Source organism: Strigops habroptila, chromosome 2, assembly GCF_004027225.2.
Source record: "Strigops habroptila isolate Jane chromosome 2, bStrHab1.2.pri, whole genome shotgun sequence".
Taxonomy (NCBI): Eukaryota; Metazoa; Chordata; class Aves; order Psittaciformes; family Psittacidae; genus Strigops; species Strigops habroptila.
This window is the reverse complement of record NC_044278.2, coordinates 33,714,323-33,740,259: the sequence shown is the minus strand read 5'-3', so window position 1 is coordinate 33,740,259 and position 25,937 is coordinate 33,714,323. Positions and strand designations below refer to the sequence as shown.

Here is a 25,937-nt window from a genome sequence, read left to right as displayed (position 1 = left end):
TAAGCCGCATCAGCTAGCAGAAGTTTTCTGGGCCAGAGTCCTTCCGTGTGGAAAGGCATTGGGATAAGAATGAAACTTCTGTGACTGCATAGAAGACAGTTACCTATCATAAAACTACCTTCTGATGGCCAGTGTGATTCTTTACAAAAGCTGACTCCTTCAAGTTTTTCATAGTAGGTAAAAATATGTCCCTGTCCAACGAGTGCAAATGGGCTTCTTGCACCTGTAAGATGCCCTCTTCCTGCAGGTGAGGAAGAATTTGAAGGCTTCCATAGTATATACCAGCATCTCAGAAGGGATGTTCCACTGATCCAGCAGAATTAACGTTTGCTTCATCTATTTTGAGACAAATAGGAAATTCCAGCAGCTGCCATCTCAGAGGAGTACTGCAGAAGGGTATGGTTAAAATCCAGCATTACATTGAACTCTTGGGACTGCCAGGCAAGGCATCTCTCTACTAATGATGACATTTTTAAAAACACTCGGAAGGTTTGATCTTGGTCCCATTGGGCATTTTGCCATAGATCTTAATGGCTCTGTGGCTGATCTCTTAATCTTTAATGCACCTGTGCAAACTTGACAGTTTATTGCAATTTCACGCTTTTTGGAAATCGTCTCACACTAATGCTGTCAGAGACAACAATTTGTAAGGTCATTAGCTCGGGACATAACAAATAAAGAGTGAGAGAAAACAATCTGTAAATGTCATATTTGTTTAACACACAAAATAGCTCCCGAAGAGCAGTTATCCTTATGTCTAGAGACAGCATGAAAATTACATTCTGTGGCTTGAAAATGTGGATCTGTTGGAAGTGAGAAGAGTATAACATGGTTGTCTTCTCTACTCTGTTCCCTATTTCCCCGTTGTTCCTCATGCATCTGTTGTTTGACTTACCAATATGCTTAAATTCTTGGATTACAGACCAGGACTCAAGGCATAACTAAAGACCTTAGGGTTCTACTGCTGAGATCTGATAAAAGTGGGTTTTGCTCTGAGGATAAATAATACTTTTTAGCTCCTATTCCAAATAAAAGGAATTGGGGTGAGTGGGAAGTGTTACCCCTTCTCCACATCAGTAGAAAAGACACAGGCTCACTAATGTAATCTGATGTGAACGTTCTCTCAACAGAAAAAAGCAGAAAAAGGTGAAAACTTTATCACTTGAGTCAAGTCTGTTCCATCCATCAATAACTACACTGAAAACTGACTTCCAAGTTTGACAGTGTTTTGCTTGCGGAGGCAAGCCTGGACCCGTGGCCACAAACAGGACATAAGGGTGGGAAAACCAGTAAAAAGATAGATGCTCACTTTGCTAGGGATTAGACTGGGGGAACAAGAGGAGTGTGGACGAGGGGACTGTAAGGCCCCTGCACTCCTGTGTCCCCATGCCATCCTCATGGGATGCATTTGCCATGTAGTGTGATGGGGAGAGGTCACACAGCCCACGTGAGCTGGAATGTCAGCATCTGGCTGGCTCTTTGCCTTAGGTATTTTGTGGTCACTGGTACGTTTTAATTTGGTCTAGAAAAAGGTTTCCCTTTAGGTGGTCATCTAGCTGCCCTGAAGAGGATCTCTGAAGGTCAGAGTAGTTGTGTCACCACAGCTTCAGTGCACAGCATGATTTTGCCAGTAAAACCTTCTCCTATGGCCTACATTGGTCCATTCCAACAAGGTGGGGTATCCCCTCCATGAAAGCAGCTGGAGGCACTGGCACACTCTTAATGGTCCATGGAGGTGGTCTTAAGACTTGTTTTCCCCTGGGCGTGTGAAAGCAGGGCATGGTATTGTGTTACAATTCCCCAAATAAGAGGTTTTGTCCTCTCTGTCATCATCTACCCTTCCTCTCCCACATACTCAGCTCAGGATACACTCTCCAGCAGTACTGGAGCATCTGCCTGTGGGGCAGCAGAGATTCACAGATTTAGAAGAAAACCTGACTTCTTTCTGGGTTATTTTGGGAAGATTTGTGGGAAGTCACTGAGGGTGGCTTTCCCATTGGTAAAACTGTAAGTGAGGGACCAAACCCTCAGCTCCTCAGATGGATATTTAGCAAATACTCAGCCTGCCATACTTCAGGCATGTGAGTTGATATATTTGTCAGCTCTCCAAAGACTGACTGTAGCCCCAAGTGACTCATTCAAAGCACCCCAAGTGACTCATTCAAAGCACCCAAGTGTTTCTTGGTTTATGCTGAGCATTCAGGCAGCATGGCCTTCTAAGGCAGCGGATGGCTTAAATACTCTTGGTGTCCAAGATAAATGGGGTGAAATACACATTTCTTTATGTGCTGCAGGAACACCAGGCTATCAGCAAGCCCAGATAAGCTTCAGTAATGGATAATTACTACGAGGCATTGTGTCACGCTTGGGATAAGCATGACAAGAATTTCCCCAGTGTAAGAAGATGTCAATATTTGCTGAAAGTATGTGTGGTTTTTGCTTGCTTAAAATATTTATTTGTTCATTCTGGAGAAAGTTAACATGGTAAATTTACATTTTACAATGTAAACATCAGGCCACTAGCTAGTTCTACTTTTTGGCCAGGATTCTTTAAATATTAGCAGCGTGTTTGATAGTTGCTTCATTCATTACAGTTTTATACATTCCTGTAATTAATCTTGTAACTCAGCAGGGCAGTAGAGGCTGGAAGTAGGGCTTCACTCCCATTATGGTGACGTCTGTTTGCTTTTATGAAGCCCAGTGACTCAGTTTCAATTGATTTGTACATCTAGAGTTTCAGGCACGCGAGGGTGTAGATGCCTTTTCAAATAGAGACAAACTACAGTGAATACAGAAATGCTGTCAGTGTTGTCAAGCTGGAGGATTTGGTGTCTTCGAAAATTCAGCTCCTGTAAAGGGCTTAAAGCTGTGTCTGGTGGAAACATGAAATGCTAGGATTTGCTGTCCAAGTGGCAGGTGCAAGATGTCGAAACCTTCTGGATGCTTAACGACCTGACACTGTGCCATAAGTCACATCAGCAGTAATCCAGACATTCCCACCCAAAATGTGCAGTTGATCAGCACTAAAGAAACAGCAAGAACTGTGTCTTCGGTAGGCAGATTGTTTCCACTGTGGTGGGGAATGTGCGAAGACAGCAGCAACTCCATCAAGCAAAATCACAACCCATAAGCCAGTATCCTGTCTCCAGCAGGGAACACCACCAGGTGCTCTCAAGGAAAATGATTGAAGTCTGGGAATAAGAACATTTCTTAGGAGGAGGATGGGGACAGGACACTGTCCTGAGCCCCATTGTTTGCTCTGATCTGTACTCTGAAGCATGAGCTGGCCCCTTGGCGTTCACCAAATATTGCTTGGCAACTGCCTCATACTCTGGCAGGAGAAGGCACTGTGCTGTCTTTCCTGCCCCATGACAACCTGTACCATTGTGCCAGTGCAAGCAGTCAGCCTGACACATGGTCTGTGCTGCATTGTCCTCAGCAGGGCTTTGTTGAGTCCTGCTAGGAGGCACACACTCCCTGCCTGGGCCCTCCTCCATCACATGGGAGGCTGGTCCCATCCAGTGACCAGGTGGTGGAGCAGGTCTTTTCCTTATGGGGGTATTACAGATGCTAAGGAAGCTTGTGTGGATCCAGGAGGAAGTTCGAGAAATTTGTGGAGGAAAATCCACTGAGCATCACCAGAAGGGTTATAGGCACTGCAGCTGGCTCAGGAAATCCCAGCAGACATAGGCTGGAAAGGCATTCAGGAAAGGCATCATGTACAGTTGCCTTGTTCATGGAGAGCCAGGTGATGCAGCCAGGCTCTTCTCTTGCACTGCTGCATCTTTGACAGCACTACTGGCTTCAGTGGTGGATGCCCTCAGCTGTTCACCTTGCCTCACAATGCCTGCCTTCTGTTGTGCTGCCCACCTGCTTTTGGCCTGTGCTGTCAAGCAGGTAGGATACCTGAGTTGGGTCAAACCCTAAAGATTCCAGGATTCTTTGTTGTGGGTTTTGTTGGGTTTTTGACTACTTTTCTTCTGGATCCTTTCCCTAAGCAAGTTCAAAACGTAGCCCACAGACAACAGTGCTAGGTAGTGGGAGGGAATGGCACAGGGGACAAGAAGGGAGGGCAATGTTAATTGCCTGAGCCCTATTTCTACTGATGGCTTTGTATTGTGAAACCATAGCCTGTTAGACCTGGAGTTCCTGTGTCCACAGGAACCTTTGCAGCTAAAACCTCAGCTGATGGCAGCAGCTCTCTGGTGAAGTTAGGAGAGGTGTGCTAATTTGCAGCAGCAAGTAATTTTAGAGAATATCCCGTGGCTCCAAATACTCCACATCAATCCTACCCAGCCTGTGAGCATGTTGCTGTCCTGTGGCAATGAGTTCTGCAGGCTGCTGGAGCTATGCTACAGTCTTTGTAGTCGTACAGGTACAGATCTGAGAAAGTATTTTCTCTTTCTCATGTTAATAAAGTTAACAAAATTCTCCCCAGCGTATCCCACTGCTGGCATTCTTCCAGGTTTGAATCCAAGGTTTTTAAAATCCCTGTAGGGTTGTGGGTTTTTTATATTACTCTGTTAGGGAAAAAAAAAATATATACCTATATCTGTATATGCATATAAACATATGTGTGTATATATGTATAACTGCTGACAATAATAAGTCCTACTATTGTGACAATTTTAAGCAAAGAAAGGCTCCATGGAAAGTGAGGAACACATCTGTCAAAGACACACTGGTATAAAATAATTGCACAGATTCCTCTGTGTGCTCTGATTGCTGTGCAGAATTCAGTATAGCCATAAACCCAGCTTATGGGCTTATGGATGGCAGCTTGTTGCTCAGAGCAGGGGCTCCAGGTTTGTGGTTGGATCGGTAAATTTGTCCCTATATAAAGCGGGGATTTTTCAAATGCAGAGTGCAGCCCCTGCTGCTTGTGAAGCCTTCCTCTGTGTCCTGCGAAGGCACAGCAATCAATACCTGACATGTGACAGCAATCATATATTGATTGTGTATCTTGTCTATTGTATATCGCATATATTGTCTATTGTAGGTCTCCCCTTTTGCAGCCTGACATCCCACAATTCATTGACACTTTGGGGCAAAATTTCCCTTTGGAAGTGAAGCAGCCTTCAATGTCTCCAGAATCACCAGACACTCTGGAAACTTGAGAAATATTGCACTGAAGAAAACACAAATGTAGGTCTGATGTATTTTTTTCACCTGAAGACCCCAAGCCAAGCAGCCACTTGCTTGGCTTGCTGTAACACCAGTGGGCCCAGCACAGGGGGACAGGGTGAGACTTACTTCCTGGCGGTACATTCCTCGCTGAATTATGGGCCTAAGGCAGGGACTTCATTTTCTCCAGATGACTCTCAGGAAATACCCTCCCCATCAGCTATTATTGCCTAAATAATAGGGAGGGAAGTGTAACAGACTTGAGCAATATCTGAGGTACTCCATATGGCACATCCCAAATCTGGTGTAGGGCAAGGCAGCAAAGACAACTGATTACAATGTCACTTGGTGGGTGTATACAGTTCTTTTTTTGCTCCAAAGTTATGAGGTCATGTGGAAAAATATAGATATTTGTTTAGAAATAAGTAACCTGCTGAAAAGAAACATTACAAAATCTCTTCCTAAGCATGGGCCCATCCTCTCAATGTTCCTGCATAGATCTAACTTCAATAATGGGGCCTCTAGGTAGGAAAACGTGTACGAATGTTTGCAGGATTAGGATCTTAAATGTTAAGTTTCCAGAAAGCCCAGTCCAGGAAGGGAAAAGCCTGTTGAGGGAGAGGTCTGCTGGGATTTGATTTATGAACAGGACATCCTGCTTAGTTCCGAGATCTCGCAGATAGGATTCTAGTGAGACTGCTGGGTTATTGTGATGGCAAAGAAAAGGAGCTCACCCTCTGCCTTGCCTGCCAAAGGCACTCAAACCTGTTTGGGCATCATATCAGTGCTAAACATTTGGCATTCTTTATCACGTTTCATCACTACTGTTTACTAAGCGATGTTAAAAATGCATGGTATGTGTGCAGCTCAATGCAAGCAGACTGGCATGTCTGTCATTAATTAGTGAGTTGCATGCTGTCATTTGTGCAATTAAGCTCAGGACTGAGTCCATGACCTAGCCACAGAAGAAGACTGTCCAGAAAGTTGGGACAAAAGGCAGAGGAGAGGTAGAGCTTTTAGGAGGATATTTCCCAGTTCTTCTGGATCACTGCAGCTGCATCTGCATTTTCTACAAAGCCGTGGCAGGGGTCTAGCTCAGCTGGTGCACTCAAGTTTCCTTTGTGTGGGAACTAGGGCACAATGGGGGTGAGAGAAAGGATGTCTCACTCCCACATCGTTCTCTAGTAGGAGATAAGAGGTATCCAAGACATGCTCTGGGTCAGTGATGTTGACACATCTGTTACTTGAGTGAGGCAATCACAACAAAAAGGCTTTAGAAATCTGGTTTGTTCTTTAGGCTTTAGAAAGCCTCAGAAGCTGGTGCTGAGTGCAAACTACTGAAGGACTAACTGCCACTGGCTGTCTGAAACTGTCCCCTGGTTTTGGCTGGAGTTGCAGTTCTTCAGCACCTCAAGCTACTTCTCTGCTACCTAATTAAATGGTGCTAGGGCACATTCCCACACATTAAGCCTGAGTCATCTATGCTGTTAAATTGATAGGATGTCTGAGCACGTCTGTGGTACTTCGGATGTTTCCCAGGCATGGCTTGGAAGCCAGTAGGGCCTGGAGACCATTCTCAGATGACATTTGAGATGAAACTGCCTTGTTTTGGCAGATAAGAAAGTTCAATAGTCTGGAAGTGGAGTATCTCATGCTGGCTGGCCCTAGTGCCAGAGGACAGGCCTGGGTATGTCTGATACATACCCATTATGGATGTAGCCTGGGTGTCTCCAGCTGCCTATCCTTAGGATAGAAGGCTCTTTTATTTACAGGGACGGTTAGAAGGAATTGTATAGTGCTTTAAAGGTCAGTGCTGGAGCTGGCTGTTCAACTAAATATAATACAGTGTAGCTTGGTGGGAGCTGGTAAGGAAGGAGGTGGGTAAACTCACTTGTCTGGCTGCTTCCTCATACATGAAGGAAGGAAGTGTCTGAATTAGAAATGGTTAAACTGTGTTTACCTGTGTTGCCTTCTGGCTACACCACTGACGAAGCTAACTTTTTACCTTGTTTTATTCCTGATATGTCACTTACTTCATTCCTTTACTTGGACCCATGTCCCCACCAACTAGTGCTGAATCTTTTGCCTGCTTTTTTTGACATTGCAGAAAATCTCAAGCCCACCCTGTTGTCAGTGAACAATGTGTGCCTGTTGTCAGGAGGAGGAATTCATCCAGCTGTGGATTAACAGAAGAGTCCTCCAGGCAATTTCCTCCCTACCTCATTCATTATGTTGTCACTGGCTGAATCCCTGCAGTTCATCTTGTCGTTGTGCTTGTGCTTTGTCATTTTACCGGGAGTCATGGCACTTCTACCTCCAGACAAAGGGAAAACAAATCAGAAACCCCAGGCAGATGACTTGCAGCCGCCTCGTGGAGCTGTCTGTCTTCTGATGGCTGGTTGGGTGCGTCACCTCAGAATGAAGCAGCTCTGGGTGGGTCTAGCTACCCACGGCTTTCACTTGGAAACCCCCCATTTCTAACCTTGCAAGTAGCTCCAAAGGTATGTGGGGCTGCTAAAATTAAAGCAGTGTGACCCCAGGAATGGGACGGGTGATATGACAGCTGCGTGGCCTTTGAATCAGCTGTTAATCTAACAAGGGGTGACTTAGCTCTGCCAGTCACACACATACATTGCAGCTGCAGCAGCACCTATTGGAGATGTGACCAGAGCGCCACCCTGCTGGGCAGGGATCCCTGCTCCCCCTTCCCCGGGGCTGTCTCCAGCATGGACACAGCTTCAGCGGTGGGGCCATGCATCCTGAAGGTGGGAAATCTGGGTTTAGAGCGCTTTGTCCTGGGCAAAAGAACACTTGCAGCCATGTGACACAAAGTGCTTAAGAGGAATAATGTTTCTTGGCTACATCAGAGGTGTGAAAAATTCAAGCCTGTGTGTTGCACTGCTCTGCGCCTACATGGCTCTTTACTCCTCCCCAGGATTTTGCCTGGTTGTCCTATCTCCTTTTCCTTGCCAGTTCTCTAGAGCCGTGGCCCCAGGTGTGGCCCCCTCTTTTAAGCAAGTTCATGCTCATACACACCTTCCTTCACTTAGATGCTCCCCTGACTCGGATAATTCCTTGCTACCAGCTGTCTTGTGCCAACCTTCTCCACAGCCAGCAGCTCTACCTGTCAACACTGAGCGGAGTCCCAGCACCCAGCCTGCTCTATTGCCACTTGGCCTCATTATACCCAAACTCTGAAATAGCATCTTGGTCTGAGAAAGTGAATGCAGGCATTGTGCAACCCACCTTTGCTTTTCAAGCTCTGAACGGAGTTTCATGTGGTGAAGTGGGATGGGGCAGGTCCTGCTTTGGGGGGCGCACATAAAAATCCTCTGTCCCCAAAAGCTGATGCACCAGACAGAGGGTGGATGGGAGGACAAGCCTTGGTGTCAGCAGCGGAGGCAGGCCAGCTGAGACACACAGGACTCAACTCTATTCCCTAATCCCACGCAGGGAGTCCATAGGAAATGCAAACATCGACTGAGACTTCCTGTGTCTGGGCCCCAGCCACCTTAGAGCAGCTTTTGGTATGCTGAATGAGGAGAAAACCCCAGCCCATGTGCCTTATCAGCTGGCTCTGTCTGGGACTGGGTGGTGAGGCTGAATCCAGCCCCACATAGGGTGTCCCAGAGGAGTGTGGTTGGGGCTGGTGTGGGCTGGGTGGGAGGCAGTGAGCAGTGGGAGGGACGCGGGTGACTGGCGACAAGCAGAGGAGCTGCCCCCTTTTTGCTCACAAGTGATTTCAAGGTGACTTTGAAGCGGTCTGCAAGATTTTGAGCAGTTTTGGCCAGCTTCTGAGGGGAAACTCTGTGTCTGACAGTGGAGACTCCACAAGTGGAATAACGTGGCTGATAGCAAACCTCACGAGACAGATACCCTGTGGGTGTAAATCAGCACTGTTCCCTTGGTCCCATTTAGACCTGCACTGGCTTACAGCTTGTGCTGCCAGCCCTGCTCACAGGCAGCAAAAGGCACTGGAACAAAATCAAGTGTAATTGCTTCTCACAGATAAAACTGTAAGGAAAGGCAGCTCGCGTAGTGAGGGTAAATCTAGGTCCCATTGTTTTCTTTTCCTTGAAGTAAAGCAGAGTTACGATGCAAAGGCAGAAAGACAGGAATGCCATAAAACAAGCAAACAAGGGTGGGAAGGTTTGCCATCTCATGGCCTTTTTTTCCTACATCCTCCTGCCACACACAGCAGCTAGCAAAATGGTCTTGAAGAAAACCTGAGGGAATGGCTGCATAAACAGCCCTTTTAAAGAGCCTGGGCTAGTTCTTGTCATCATTACATTGTTTTTTTTCACCAGTGCCACTCCATTGCTTTTCACTGCATTGACACAGCTGTAAAACAGGCTTAATGTAGCGGCGAATCAGACATTATGTATCTAGATTTGTTTTTCAGAACTGTGCTTTTCTTGCAGGGAAAAAGAAGTGCCTTGAGTTTAAAGGTAAGCTCTGAATCTTCACTGCACTGTGAAGATTTGCAGATACGAATCCCATTTAGATGCCTTTATAAAATGCTGAAGTACTCCACAGCAGCAGGATTTAACCTTGGGATGTTCGCTGGCTGTAATGTGATTAATGAGCCTTTCCCCATGCATAGCAGATATCTAAGCAATTTTTTGTGTATGGAAGTGGAGCAATTGTCCGGCTTTACGCAAATGAGGAGCTACTTCAGTGTTTGCCCTGTGAAGAGACTTCAGTTTCAATGGGCTTCAAGATTGCACTTTTGTGTTAAGTGGAGCTGTGATCTTTTTCCAATGAGTGTTGCTATGCAGGGCCAATTTGTGACGTCCATTATTCTAAAATAAGTAACTTCTGCACAGCAGAAATGTGCTCCACTTGCACTGCTAATCTTTCACACAAAGGCGTGTTTGGAAGAAAAGTTATTTATTGCAAGTAATAAATGCAGGTTCTCAAAAGCATTTATAACTTAGTTTCCAGAGTCAGAGCACTCCAGTTTGAAATAATTTCCTTTCAATTTTCTATAATTCCAATCTCTTTCCTGGCTGTTTTAGACCATATATCGCATACTTAATTATTCTCTGAAGGAGAATCTCAGCCACTGAAAATGGAATATACTTAGCAAAATTCTTCATGCAAGAATCTGTTCTTCAGGTATCAGCTATTGCCTGTGACAGGACAGGAAACCTGGCTGTCTGTTAAGTAAGCATGTTATGTTGAAGTCTTCTGCCTCACCTGTGCAAATGGCTATAGATCTCATCTGTGTGGTTCATGAGCTCTTCTCAGCCATCGGTATAACAGTTGTTTGTATGTCCTCTGGTGGAAAATGGAAACCATAGTTAATGCTTACCTGGTTTCTCTGAAGTTACAGAGGTGGGTCAGGATGCAGTGGGATTTGAAATCAGCATGTCTGTGTTTTTATTCAGGATCTTTCCCTTTAGATAAGCTGCATCACTGTAAAAGCAGAGTGGTTTAAATTCTTCCCAAAGAGACTCAGAAACATTAATTTCCTTAGAATCCACATGAGTTACTGGCTACTGAGGACTCCACTTACTTGAGGAGTTCATATGTTTTTTTGAGACTGTTCTCAAGAATGTAAATTGCAAATATATCAATATTCAGAAGGATTCATAGAATTAATTTGGCTTTTTTTTTTTTGTGGCTCTAGCCATCAGGTACCATGGGACTGAGAACTGCAATCGAGTAACTCCATGACAGCAAAGAAACGAGTGATTTGTTCTCCTGTTTTACTCTTGTGTGAGGCTTGCTAAGAGATCCTGACCCTTTTCCCTCCCCAGGCAGCAGCTGGCTGTGGCTGTGCAGCTGCTCAGCTCTTGCAGCAGGACAAGGGCTGATTCCATCCTTGTTGTGCAAAGCGTTTGTATACAGGATGAAGTACAGATGCATCCCCCTCTTGTTTAATAATCATGAACAAATTTATAGACGTCCAAGTAGGTATGTGAATAATTAGCAAATAATTCATCTGCTTAAAATCCCTACCTGTCCAGTGTACTAGACTTTCCGATACCTTCATAGACTGGGAGGGACTGCAGGCGTTCCTTTCATCTCTCTGCCTTTGGAGGAAGGGAGAAGTTATGGTTCAAAGAGGGGTTAAACCACTGTTCCAAGGTCACACAAAATCTCTGTGGCAGTACTGGAAACACCCACATTTCCCTCTCATTTTCAAAATTCTTCAAGGATTTCATCTTTTCTGGAAAATTGTGTTAGTCAAAAGAGGTTTCTCCTGTTGTCTGAAAGACCTTTTGCTTGACAGTTCTGTCCTCTGAGGAAACATTTCTTCATAACAAGTTTGCCTTGAATTGGTTTGGCTTGATTTACACTTTTTCTTACAGCCCACAGCAAAACTTGTACCCCTGTGTAACTAGTTTTCACGAACTTCCCTATAAAACGCAAGGCAAGCTGTGTTGACTGCTCCCTCCAGGAGTGGGAAATGAAGGACAGCCAGTCCCATAGAAGGGTGTAAAGCTTGTGTGGGACCCTGGTTCAGCAACTGAGTTCACTGAGTGTAAGGAACACACACACATCAGGCACGGGGCTCTATCTACGCCTGGAGCTATAGGTGGCAGATTGTAGAGTATGAGTTTGCATGCGCTGCCATTTCTGAGGCACTGGTACATTGCTGTTTCAGCCCACTCTAACTGTGTGACATGTTGCATGGCTGGCACGTGTTATCACCAAGTGCAGTTATACATACGTTGCTTATGGAGGCTGCTAAGTTCCTCTGAGGTTTCTGGAGACCTTTTCCTCCTCAGCAGTCACACTGCTCTAATCACGGTTTAAAGGGAGACTGCAAAGTGCTGAGAGATAATCTGTAAAGTCATGGCTCGCTTCTCTTTTAACTTCCCTCCTCGGGACATGTCTCCAATATGAAGCTGATATTTATGCACATGTAATGCCTGTGCCCTGGGGGAGGCACTCCTAAGTGAGTCAGGAATTTGTTGTGTGCCCAGTTAGCACACTGCAGCCATGCCTGCTCAGCCCTGCCACCCTCAATTTCCATCTGTGCCACTGGGAAGAGAGAAGAAAGCTTTTCCCTTGGTGCTGTCAGAACTAATATGCTGGCCAGATTGGCTGCATTGAGGAAGACAGGGAATGCCACCTCTCCCCAGGGCTCGTGCCATCTCCTGGGGTGCTGATCGCTACCCGGGCTGACGTGGACAGCTGGGAATGACACAGAGGACAAACCTCATGGGGATAACTGAAATGAACCCCATCCACTTCCGACATTATGCTGTGGTCACTCATTGTCCCAGGAGTCATTTGAACCCAGTGAGAGGAGGCTCCATACTCCCCCATAAATATCTGCAGAGCTGTTGAATTCTCTCATGCTTACAAAGTTTATAGATAACTTTCCAGAAGTTTCTGGGGCTTGTTCTGGAGGCTGGCAATGCAGCTACACTTCCAGAAACCTTGAGCTCTTGCTCTGTGGTTGAGCTAGCAAGTGTGTGAATGAGTGTTCAAGTTAGTTTACTGATCCACAAGAGGTGCTTTATTTTTTACAGCTCTATATGTGTGCGTGCATGCATGTGCACATATATATATGAAAAGAAGAAATATGGGCTGTTCCCTTGGCCTTATCCCACTTTCCATGAAAAGGAGTGTTCCTCTGGAAGCTGTAGCCATTCACATCTCACAATCTGCCTCCTGTCAAAGCAATTTAAGATTTACTAGTGACAACTGAGTGTTAATGTCTGCCATCCTTGCCCTGCGAATAGCCGATGCATTCCAAGTCCCACGGCCCTCGGCCCTTACGTCAGCTCTCCTCCCCAAGATTAGTTCAAACTCAGCCAGTCACCCAGTGGCCATTTGGAGTGAATCACTCTTAGAAGTACGTATCTTTCACACTCACTAAAACTTCAGGGGGAAAATGAGTCATTTCATATTATAGAAAGTCGTATCTTGCCCTTGGTATTTCTATGTATACATGAGTGATAGGCATTTATTTTTAGATAAGTTTCTCAGTATAAATGCTGCTGCTTTTGATAAAGGTCGTCTTGAGAGCCACATGCTAATATTCTGCTTATTGCACAAACGCTATAGGAGATTATTTATTTATTCATGCGTTTGCAGCAGTGCAGTTGAATGACAGGTTGCTACAGCAGTAGCTGATTGTTGGGAGTCAGCCTGCAGACAAGGGTCCCTGTTGCTAGGCTTATCTGTCGAATATGTATTAAAAAATGCGGTGAAATCATCCCCTTTCTGGCATTTTCTTGCTGTTTGAATTACTCGGATCTGCCTCCAAGACTGTCCAGTGATGACTGTTTTCAGAAAATCCTGGCTTTTCAGGGGGGAGCCATTAGACAAGGTGTTTATCGTGATGTCCTGGAAGAGATCTTGGCACTGGCTAACCAAGATCAAGTAAATGGATAGAGCAAAGTCTCAGGCCTCATTAGGTCTTTGTCACAATCCCAACGAACCAAACCATTCAACATCGTGGTTGTGGATGGATGTGGTTTTGGTCCAAGCATACCATTGTGCCTGTGTCACCCGCAGCAGATCTGTGTTGGGACCTATGGTGGGTCTGAGGTGTGCCAGCCCTGATATTGCATCCAAGTACTTCAGATGCAGCACCCTCTGGGTAACAGCCTCGCTTTTTGTGTGCAGAATGTCTGGCCTTGCCTCACCCAATTTCACCCATGGCAGGTCCATCCCTCACTGAGCCTGTGTGAGGTGGGCAGCTTGGGTCCCTCAGCAGTTCCTGAGGGGCTCTGGCTCTTGAGCAAGCACAAACCTCCATCACCTCCTTGAGACATCTGCAGAGAAAGGGAGGGAACACTATCTGGCCATGAGAAGCATTTCATTCCCTGCCTGAAGGGAAGCAGGACAATTTTCTACTTCAATTAAAGGATTTTTAAAAAGTCTCTTGAGTTTTATATACATACATTTGTAAATGTATCTTTATATTATAGATAACATGAAAATTCATATTTGAAAATCCAAATGGATACCTATGTGTGCCAAAGGGGAAATTTGCAAATTGTTGAGATTTTGTTTGATGACCCCCCCAAACAGAAGATGATTTGGAGATAATTCCTTCCTGAAGCAGCTTTCAGCCCAGTCATTAATGAAGCCAAAATAACAGCAACCTTTACATAAGGGGTTGTGTGTGGCTCAGTAGCCAGATGCTGGACCCTTAGGGGTATCCAGTGCCCCTCATGCCCAGCCGGCTGCTCAGCAGCCTCTCTGGAAGCAGGGGTCAGTCCTGCCAGCTGCAGTGGCATGACCCATGTTTCACAGCCTGCAGCAATGGACATGTTCTCAGTTTCAAAGCTTGGCAGCCAGGTTTTGGGCTGTGTCATTTGCAGAGATGTTCAGTGTCCTTCGACACAGAGTGAGGGAACAGAAGAGGAAGTTGAGAAGTGCAGTGCAGCCTGTGAAGCCATTCCCATCTCCTCTGGGGGTAGCCCCAGCAGACTGCCTCCTGTGCCAAGCCTGGCCTGTGCCTTTCTCATTTGAGCTTCCTGCCCTGTAGCATACATTTTTTGGGAAATACGAAGTGCCTTTACCCTTCTCTACGGACATGTTTTTCCCTCCCCACTCCTCTTCTGCTTCTCCTCTGGCCTCCAAGGCCAGAGTTCACCCCCACTCTGGATCTGCTCTCCAGGTCTTGTTCCTCAGAACAGGCATCCAAGAGGCAGTTCCCAGTGCACCCAATAAAACCTGGTCCAAACTGTGACTCCCTCCTTCCCATCCTCCAATAGTTAAATGTAATTCTGGATGTAAACTATCTAGATTAAAGAGATGTCTGAGATATTTTACTATCGTGCTGGCTCCTAAGTTAATAAACACTATAAATCATGGGGCCAGATTCAGCTCTGACTGAACTTTCACATCAAGCTTTAGTTTGATGTTGAAATAAGGTGACATACTGATTTCAAGAGTACTGACTTATCCCCTATTGGTGTTTATGTAAAGAGAGTTCAGCTCATGGACTTCTCCTTGCATCGTAGAGATACTGCCAGTGTTACTCAAAGCGGTGTTTACCTGCCCTGTCTTGCACTGTTCACCAGAAGCTCAGAGGGAAAACAGGTCTTGGACAGCATTAGTGTAGGAACTGTTTGAATACAGATGTTCCTTTCATTTTAGCGCAGGGTGACAGAATATAATTAGCAGAAAACATTTCTAAATAACAGGATCATTGTCTGCTCTATTTAAAATTGTTCCTGGCAAATGATCTTCTCACAGGCGAAAGACCAGCGATCTTCTTGTGGCAGAATAGATCTAATGAATATGCATGGAAAGAATATAGGACCTGAGTGAGACTCAAGTCTGCAAGATGCCTGCCTATTTACAGTGAAGCTTTCTTGCTACCTTACAGAGAAAAGAAGGAAAACCAACAGAAAAGAGAGACTATAAGTGATGGAAGATGTATGTCCCAAATGTGACATTCAGCAGTTTGACCATTTTTACTGCAACAGCAAAACATATTCTCAGCTGGCTTAGCAGAGGAAGTAAGGCAAGTACTTTGCATGCCTCCGTTAGGACATATTTATGTTTTATGTGACTGGATGACATAAAACACTGGTTCTCATCTCTTTCTGTAGCTGTGAAAGATGGCCATGCTCATGCTTCAGTAGGCTTGCTGAGGTCAACACATCAGTGAAGATCTCTGTTGTTTGGCAACCATGACCATAGAAATGACCAAACAGAATAGTGGAGTGCTTCTTGGTATTTTCCCTGCCTGCAGTCCAGCTGCAGAGCATACTCTTCCATTCTGCTTCTCTGCCATTTTTGTCAGAGACAAAATCTTTTAAATGGTTGCATTCATAGTCTTCAATGTTTTTAAATCCTTTGTGATCACCCTGCTTGACCTTTGTATGATGGAGGACTTTGAGTTTTATCCTTCAGTTCCTAAAATCAAGCACAACAGCTTTTGGTTGAACAATGTCTTTTATGAAAGCTTTGACAGGCATCAAGTAACAGGGATTTCACAGTGTGCCTTGGAAATGAGTCCCTTGAATGATTGCTCTCAGTATTAGACATCTGCTAGCATAATGTTTTCCTGAATTCAGTTTCCAGCTGCTCATTTTACCTCTCCCTTGCCTGCTTTTTTAAGGAACCATCTCCAGTTTATCCTGCTTCCTTGGCAAGGTACCTGGGCACTTCCCTTTGGTGAGCTGCATAAAGATCCCGACTCAGCTCTTAATCAATGACAACCTTTGACAGGGACTTATCCCTCTTGCAACTTGACAGATCAAGGGGTGCATCTGCAAACTGGAATTACACATAAGGCCCCATGGTCATGTGTAAGGCTTGTGCTCGCCCCTGTGAGGTGCTTACCATGTCTGTGTGATGCTGAACACACTCTCCTCACATCAAACTAGTTGCTGATCAAGGACGAGGACATTCGGCGGCTCTCAGGCAACCAGGGCACCTTGGATGATCAACTTGTGCAAATGGAGTTTGCTGACACCTGGACTTCCCTGTCCCTGCCAAGCAAAGGGCCGTTGCGTTGGAGCAGCTGCACCAGGGCTTGCCTCTTGGCCAGCCAGCAGCCTGTTTGAAGGTAATTAGGGAATCCTGGGCATATTGCAGATGATTTGTTGGGCCTGTTGTAATGGAGTTATATGAGGAAATGGATGGAGGGTAAGAGGACAGTATGTACTTAGAAATTATTTGTGTTATTTATTTATTTATGGTTTGTTTGTTGATTTTTTTTTTTTCTTAAAGCAACTCCTGGGTCTTTTATTTGCAAAAAAACATGACGTACTTATCAAGAGTAGGAACACAGAACTGTTTGTTGAGCTGTAACATTTTTAGCTTCTGCTCCCTTGAGCTGCTGCTGAGACATTGAGAAATACTTATTTAGTGCCCTTAGAGTTGTGTAAATCATTTTAGTCAACAAACTTGGCTGCTCTTTCAAGTTAATGTGCCCTTAAAATGTAACATTAGACTATTTGTTTTTGCAATGTTAATGTAAGTAAGTACTTTTGCTTATAAACAAGAAGCATCTATAAAAAGGGCTCTGCAAAGTGATAGCCAGTCCAGAGCATGCAATAATGCCAGCCCTTTCCAGAGAATGAGCTAAATCACCATCCTGCTGAAGTGTTTCCATTCACTTCAACCTAATCAAGATTTGGCACAGTAAGAAAACAAGCTCTGGGTGTCAACATACTCTACCTCTCCCGGATGCACAGACCAGACGTGTATTTTGGCCCTCTGACAGTGTGCATTTTAGAGTTTTTTAATGTAAATCCCAAAGCATTCCTCAAGTCCATAAAGAGAAAACAAAGATGCAAACCCTAAAGCTCTCTCATTAGGTCAGAATCTCCTTTTTCCCATCAATGGCAGTTGCCTATGCCATGGAATTATGTCAGCAGCTTTCCTGCTGTATGGATTATGTCCTGTATTTTGCAGTTTAAACTTCAGTCCTTTTTTCTATTAAAGCCCTGCTGGGAGTATTCAGTCGTAAAAAGTCTTTTAAGTCAGTGGCAAGGATTCTTATTGACTTCAGTGGAGTTTGGGATCAAGGCCATATAATTAAGCCACAGAAAAGTCTGTTTTGCTGTAGTATCTTTTTCTGGTTTAATGATGTTACCTGGATAGGATCATATAATCTCCATCCTATCTGACTAATAAAAATTGCACGAAAAGTTACTGAATAGCCAGCAAGCTGCTGAAAGGTTATTGCTGTTATCGGTTGAATTGTTTGTTGCCACTTGAACCTATTTTTTCCTCCTTTCTATTTTTCTTGTTGGCAAAACCTCCTGTAACTTTCGCTTTTACTTGGGTGACTGAGCTTTGCCAGCTGACATCCTGGCTACACAGACTGTATTCATGTACCTCTGAAAGAAAGGTCTTCGGATGAACTGGAAGGGGAGCTCCCTGTCTGCTACCTCCACCTTGGACATTGGACTTCTCGAGTGACAACCACAAAGATGCTTCGTGGTGTGACAGCTTGTTTTGATGTGCTAATGCACAGGGAGTCTTCCGCTCTGGAGGCTTTGCCTGTGCTGGAGGGCAGAGCTGCTGCTTGGATGAGAAAGGGTCTGATCTAGATAGTCTCAGTCCTTCCTGGGGATGTGGCGTGAAAGCTCCTGACCCTGATGTGAAAAAGCATGCAGCCTCCAGTGTTGTAGCTGTCAGCTGTCAGTCACTGTCTCTGGCTGCAGCCCACTCCTCTGAAGTGTGTTTCATCTGTGATAATAATGACCAGCTTCTGATTTGGGGACTCAGACTCTTCAAAGGAGCCTCAATTTCTTTCTGAAAGACACTCCGTATGAATCCCTCCTCCTGTGATGTTCAAACCAGGTATTTCTGAGCTTTGGGACACTCGAGCAGAGGAAGCCCAAGGAAGAGACCCTCAGGGTCCCCAAATCTATGGATGGGCTCACAAGCAGAGAAAGAGGAGGGGTGGGGGATGGACCTGGAGAACTGAAGGACTGTGACGTCCTCTCCTTTCTTGGAGGGCTGGGAAAACTAAGGTTTTTGGTTCATACTGTCCATAGAGTTGTGGCTAAATAGTGTGTATAATATTACAAATAATAATTCTTTTGATCACACCGTGGTGTGAGGAGCAGCAGTTTTTGTCCTACCCCAGCTGCCTTGTTGGAGAGAAGGGAAGCAGCTGCCTGCAGACCCGAGCAGTGTGTCTGGGAGCACGCGGGAGGGAATGGTCTCCTCCCTTCGCCCTTCCTGCACCTCAAACAGGAGCTGTGCTTACGGCTTTCTCCTGAATCAGCCTCAATAGCACAAGGCACAGAGAGGGTTTTGGAGAGGCTTTGACTTTGTATCGCCAGCCCCCAGGAGTGGCTAGGCCTCCTTCCTCAGAGCTGCCTCTGAAGGAGGAGGATGAGAACAAGGAGGAGGTCTCAGGGCTGCAGTGGCTAGAGCAGAGAAACAACAGCAAAAACGAACCAGGGAAATCTATATTTCCCATGGAAAATTATCAAAATAAAAGGTTGCCAAGCCCGTCCCTGCTGTATCTGCAATGACTGTAAAGATGAGGATGAGGTATCTACTTTTGTAGCAGGGAGGAGGAGAAGGCAGCCAGAAGCTTGGGAGGCTATCTATCTGAGGAAAGCATTCAAATAAACAGCAGGTAGGGAAAAGGGGCAGGTGCCACCTTCAATGATGCAGACTCCAGAAAAAGGAGAGAAAATTCAGAGAGGAGGTAGAGTGACTGAAGGTGGAAATGCCCAAACCAGAGACCACTTGGGATGGGTGTGAGGATGAAGAAGTGAGCAACTCTTGTGAAGGAAACAGCAAGAGGTAGATAACAAGGATCTGAATGCGAAGGCATGACTCAGTAGTGATGCCTGCATTACGAGAGCAGCTTGAGGGGGAGTCTTCAAATGCTAGTGCAGGGAGGAAGAGGCCAGGCATAGGTGCAAGAAAGGAGGAGGAGAGAATAAGTGTAATAAGACCTTCCAATGAAAAAATAAATAATCTCCCTACCCAAAGCTGTAAGCAAATGAATTCAGAGCTATTCATGGCACTGACATCAATTCTTTGCTCCTGAAACAATAATGGGAATAAGGGGAGAAAGTGGGAGGAAAAAGAGGAAATGAAGGAAATTAATATTTGGCAGTAAAATTTATCAGGAGTACTTAGGTACTTCTGGAAATGTTATTCAAATTTCCCAAGTAGTAGAGGCTGTAGCTCAATGAGATAGTAAATCAACTTTTAGGGCATTTAGTGCTGACCCAAAAGTACTGTAACCATATACCACAAAACAGTGAGCTGCCCTTTTGAATCTCCTTGATGCTTCTTATTCACCAGAAAACATGGGTTTGGAACGGTTAATGTTATTAAAGCAGCTTTGATGCTAGATCAGGTGCTGCACGTCCTCCTGAAGCTGGCACGAGGCGAGGGTGACAGAATAAAGCTGCACAGACTTTGGGCCATGTGTTGTGGCTAATTCAACGGAGAAGCAACCACGTGAGCGTGACTGCTCAGGCTCTGCTTTGTCCTGACAGGGAACTAGCTAGCATGGAAGGCTGGTGCTGATGGTGGCAGAGCTGCAGCCTTCAGGAATGAAATCCTGCTGGGTGAGTGATGCCAGTGGCTCTTGAAGGCCAGATATGCAATGATCTCCAGGTGGCACGGGGAGCAATGGGGCTTTGGGAAGCCCCTTGGTGCCCTACTTCCATTGAAATAAATTCATTGGAAGATCGGGATCTTCTGAAAACACTGCTGGGTGCCTTTACAAATGTGCCTCCAGGTGACTAATTCCTACCAGAAACCACTCACATTGTTAAGCTTCTCCGTCATTTCCACAGACTTGAATGTCACCTTACCCTATGGCCATGCTTCCCCGGGCTGGTCTGACCTGCTGGTCTTCACCTCCCAGGGATGCCTTTGGCTAGCAGTTTGGAAGATGCCATCAAGAAAAATTACTACTTGTCTAATTCACAAGGGCTCCAAATGACCCTTCTCCTCTGAGAGTTTCCCTTGTGGAAGGAGATGAGGAACCAAGGGAGGCTGCAGCAGCCACGCTGCCTGAACACCAGCCTCTCTGGCCTGGGGCCAGGGCTGTGGTGTACAGGAAGGGCCTCATTGACAGAGGCTGAAATCAAATGTGAGCCTTCAGCCTAGGAGAAGCACTGCAAAGCCTGATGGCAGCTGGCAGGAGTAGAGGAGTGCCTCTTTAATACCTAGCAGGACACGGGCAGCTTAAAGGTTTCCTTTGGCAATCCATAGTTCTTGGAAACTGACAGCATGTATTTTGGGGTGCTCTGCAGAGCAATGGTATGATCAAAAGCACCTTAAAGTAGGAACTTGGTTGCCACAAGAATCTCCAAGGATAGTACAGCATAGAGAGTACCTCCTTTTGAAGAATTTCCTATCATGAAGCTGAAAGATTTTACACTTTGACAGGCAAAGGACCTTGAAAGAAGAGTTTCAAGGCAGGAAGAGAAGGCCCCTGAAGGTGAGCTCAGGTCCATGAGAGACATAAGTGGTGCTATGTCAACATGACAGTGATACAAGATCAGGTGAGGTTAGCTCTAATGGCACACAGCTAATAGAGTGCCTGTGGAGCCGACATGAAAAGTGCGCTCCAGGTTGCTAATGCCTTCATCTGGGTCAGCAACTAATAGTCAGACACTGATTCACAGAACTTCCCTTCCCTGAGATGTCCTGTAAATATACGTATTTTTTTAAACAGTGAGGAAATGAATGGCCATGCTGAGGATTAAGTGCTCCTCATGTCTGACCTCAGCCATGCTGGCATTACCCCAGCCTGAGCTGCCTGCTGCTGAGGCACTCTCCTCAGGCTTTCTCCACGTTTTCCCCTCACCCTTTCCCCCAGTCCCTTCTCCCTCCTCTCCCCATGTTGGGGCTATCCAAAATTGAGTTCCTTCTCTGGCATCGAGTGGGGAACAAGTGTTGAAATCGGGTTTTTTTGGTTTTGTTTTGTTTTGTTTTTTCCTTATTTCTGTGAAATGCAATTCTTGCTCACTGATATCTTATTCCCAGGATATCCCCTGCTGGACCTCTCGCCCCTTTTCCCAACCCCAGCTTTGCAGAGATGCACAAAGATGTCAGTGATATTGCAAAAACTGCCTCCCCCAGGGGCTTGGTCTGGCCCTAAAGGCACCTCACTGGTGTCAGCTCCCATGCTCAGGAGATCTCTACTTGCTACAGCTCGAAGTGGTTGGCACAGAGGCCAGCTAGAGCCCACTCATGCCTGCCACTGGGGGCTGTAGCCAGCTCATGCCCTGAGATACATGTGCGCACATCATAAATCTTCACAGGGCTTCTGGTAAAACCTTTCAGTTGATAGATTGCTGTTATTCACTTTTGGGGGCTATTCCAGTTCAGACTTTAAATACTGAAACAGATGCCTCAACAATTTTTAGCAGGATCCTTTAATCAAAATCACGAAATGGCTGAGTTTTTGATTCTTGGAGAAGTAAGGATGGGGGTCAGCAGAACTGCTGCCTTGGATTTCTGGAGGGCAGACTTTGGCCTGTTTAGGAGCCTGGTTGACAGAGTCCCTTGGGAGGCAGTACTGAAAGGAATCCAGGAAGACTGGACATGCTTCAAGAAGGAAACCTTAAAGGCGCAGGAGCAGGCTGTCCCCCTGTGCCAAAAGATGAGCTGAGCTGGTGGGGAAGAAGACCCAGGTTCTGCAGAGGGATCAGGCTGGATCGATGGGCTGAGGGCGATTGTATGAGGTTCTCCAAGGCTCTGTGCCAGGTTCTGTGCTTGGATCACAGTAACGCCATGCAATGCTACAGGCTTGGGGAATAGCAGTTGGAAAGCTGCCTGGCAGAAAAGGATCTGTGGGTGTTGGTCAACAGTGAGCTGAACATGAGCTGGCAGTGGCCAACAGCATCCTGGCTTGTACCAGAAATAGTGTGGCCAGCAGGACCGGGGAAGTGATCGTCCCCCTGTACTCAGCACTGGTGAGGCTGTGTTCAGTATTCGAGGTGCAGCCCCTCACTACAAGAAAGACATTAAGTTGCTGGAGCGGGTCCAGAGAAGGGCAACGAAGCTGGTGCAGGGTCTAGAGCACAAGTCTGATGAGAAGCGGCTGAAAGGACTAGGGTTGTTGGAGAAAAGGATGCTCGGGGACACCTTGTATCTCTCTACAGCTACTTAAAAGGAGGTTCTAGCGAGGTGGGTGTTCATTTCTTCTCCCATGTAACAAGCAATAGGATGACAGGAAATGACCTCAAGTTGTGCCAGGGGAGGTTTAGACTGGATATTAGGAAGAATTTCTTCAGTGAAAGTGTTGTCAAGCATTGGAACAGGCTGCCCATGGAAGTGGTGGAGTCACCATCCCTGGAGGCATTTAAAAAGACATGTAGATGTGCAGCTTAGGGTTGTGGTTTAGTGGTGGACTTGGCAGTGCTAGATTAAGGGTTGGACTCAATGATCTCAAGTCCAATCTAAAGAATTCTATGATTCTATGATCTAGGTCTCTTAGCTTCCTTCTCCTCCCTAGTTGCTCTGCCCTCCAGAGCCTGGCCATTTCTTAAAAAGACGTCCTTCAGGGCAACATTTTACACCTTTCTTGATGTCTTTTGTTTGTCAGGTAACGTAAACTTTCTCTGTGACAGGCTTTTAGCATGATTCTTTCTGTGATACGCTGTTTAGCTCTTTTTCCGTTGGGTTTCGTCTGTAACAAAAAATGATTTACCACTGGGAAACCTTTCCTTGCCTGTTTTTTATCTCAAACTTCCTGCTTCTTGTCATCTTTATGTTTCATTTCTCCTAGGCTGCCCTCTTTATGTGTGTTTGCCGCTGCATCGGTCTCCTCAGTCAAGCTGATGTTCTGAAGTTTTTCTGGAGAAAAGAGATTATTTCCCAAACCAGGTTAGGTAGATCAGGAAAACCTTCAAGTAAGCAGCATTTAGACCAGCAGAAAAACACAGCTTATTTTATTCAGGGATGGCAGTAAGATAAATCTTCCAAGACACCCCATTCCAAATATAAGCTTAGTCTGCTTTACGAGATACTGCTGACATAAATCAGCCAGTTTAGCTGCTGGTAAAGGCTTTGTAGTGTAGTCAAGTGCTCCTAAGTGAAGCTGTCTGAAGTGCCAGTGGTTTGACTCAGTTGTCATGCATCACTTAGGTAAGGTCACTGCTTTATTCATGCAGCTTTTCTGCAGATCCACGTTAGACCCCGAGGGAGTGACACTCTGCAGCGAACATTTTTACATTTGTTATTTTCACATCCTGGGTGTCTGGCAGTCATCATGTACCTCACTGCTCCATTCCAGCCTCTTGTGTTCTCAAGTCTCCTTTACAAGCAGGGTGGGATCTGACTTGTGGAGCTCGGGGTTGTCTGGGCTTGAGTGAAGTGTATCATCCTCACAAAGTAATCATCTCCCTTCTCCACCAATGCTGAACTGCAGCAAGCTGTTCCTATTCAGCAAAGCACGTAAGCCAATTTTTGGCTTCATTTCTATTCAGCACAGTGTTTAACCATGAGTTTAATATTAAACACACACTCAAATACCATGGCTTATTATTGAATTTTGGTGAATGTGCACACTACATCACTGTATGAGAAGGGGGTTAATTACAAGAAGGGGGTAGCTTTGCTGCCCCAGGGCTTCCCCCTCCACCAGCTGTATATCCAGCAGTTTATTTAGTCTTGCTCATCAAGGAACATTATTGTAGTGTCATATTTGGCCGGTGAAATGGCCTGTGGGATTGCTCAAGACCTAGGTGAGCATCTCAGCTTTGCTGCGTGGGAAGTTCGTGGCAGCTGGATAATCCCATTCAGTGTGCAGAGGACATTCCTCTACACACCCAGTTCTTATCACCACTTCAGGTGGTGGAAATGGAGGAGGCACACGAAGCACAGTGGGCTGATCTGACTGCTTTTCCATAGCAGATTTCACACAGCTCAAAAGGGTAGAAATTGAAATACTCAGTTGCTGCAGTGTGTTTTCAGAAGAGAGGAGGTAACGGTTCTATTTGTATACTGCGCAAGAGCAGTTTGGGCAGGGTACCACACACCTGCTGATCTCTATGAAGGGGTTCTTGCTTTCTGTAAAGGATATTCCTCCCTCTCTGTTTACTCCTTGTAGAAAATGCTAAACTGTATATGTTTTTAGAAGCATACTGTCTTCACAAAGTCCTATGATTTACACAGATCTCTTCCTTTAAGGCAGGAGATGACATTATATTCATGAAATGTTTTGCACAAGCCTGTCTTGTCCTTAATTGCTTGCCATAAAACATGCTAATCTCTTACAGAGCTTGCATTTCTGTCCCAGTTGCAGCTAAGATGAACAGAGCCCAGTGTCATGATAAAACTGTGTAGTACGTGAGCTGAGCAGGGTGCAGTATGAGAGATGGGGCCTGTATCAGCTAGCCCACACAGAAGGGAATACAGGAGTGGGTGTCATGAAGGTCATGCTGTTTGGATTTGATCAGTTCGAAGCGAGGTAAAGCGACTCTTCCATGAACTATGTTGAACCCTGAGCAAAACCTGGACACTGCATAAAGATTGATGCTGTCAATCCCTGAATGCTGATGAAAAACCCAACTCAACGGGCACAGACCAAGCTCTCAGTCTGCACCTCATTTTCCCAGCCTTTGCAATGCTAATAATAACAGTTGCTAGCCTCCCAGCAGTGTGGTGTTGGCTGTGTTTAAACAGTGCTCTAAACAGAAAGTCTGTGCACACTTGGTGAAACTCCATTTAATTGCTTATGAACTAAAATTTAGCAATTGTTTTTTCCAGTGTTCTCATTGTATCCATTAGCCAGAGAAATCTGCACCCCCTCTGACATGTAGTGGCAGCAGGGGACTGATCTGTGACTTCCAAGGGTGCAAATCAGGAGCCTTTCCTTCAACTGAGCAGAGGTGTGCTATTGCCGGACTGTGATAAGCGAGAGGATGTTCACTGCAGACTGTTATGATTTGTAGAGAAAAAACATAGAGCTTAGTCATCAAAAACAGGGGTTAGTCATCAAAAACAATCTACCTTCCTCTTAAAATATAATAAGTCTTAAAAGTTTGGTAAGGTTTACAGGGCATTAAAAAAACACCACTATTACAATTGCCGGCATGAATTCTCATCAGGTAGCCTTCCTCCCCCATTCGATGCAGAGACTTACAGCTTCATGTCTGTTGCCAAATGCTTTGGCCCTAGTGCCCATAAAAGGTTTCTGCTGTAACTGTCTTGTTATCAGACCATCAATGTCCTGACACTTCCTAGTGATTAATCCTGTGTTGAAATGAAATTAAGTTTCCATATATTTGGCAGAATGACCCCAGGACTTCCTATTTGGGGAATACAAAGAATAAAGCATCTGCAGCCTACAGGAAGCCAGAGTCTCTGATTTCCTGCAGAGGCAGAACAAGAACAAACAGGGAACACATATTTCATAGCGGCAGTCGAAAGCGCACGTAAGAGCCGTG

General features: G+C 45.5%; 1 protein-coding gene across 2 annotated transcripts in view; it reads left to right on the top strand.

The window, feature by feature from the left end:
• Window positions 1-25,937, top strand: part of HSF2BP (heat shock transcription factor 2 binding protein) — a 116,474-nt gene that overhangs the window by 42,355 nt on the left and 48,182 nt on the right. Inside the window, exon 8 of one of the 2 annotated variants that reach the window (XM_030475734.1) lies at window positions 15,428-15,550. The exons of the other annotated variant lie outside the window; for it this stretch is intronic. Coding sequence (XP_030331594.1) covers window positions 15,428-15,465 — 38 coding nt within the window. The 3' untranslated portion in view covers window positions 15,466-15,550. Of the gene's footprint in view, window positions 1-15,427; window positions 15,551-25,937 lie in introns of those variants that run through there. 2 annotated transcript variants of the gene reach the window in all.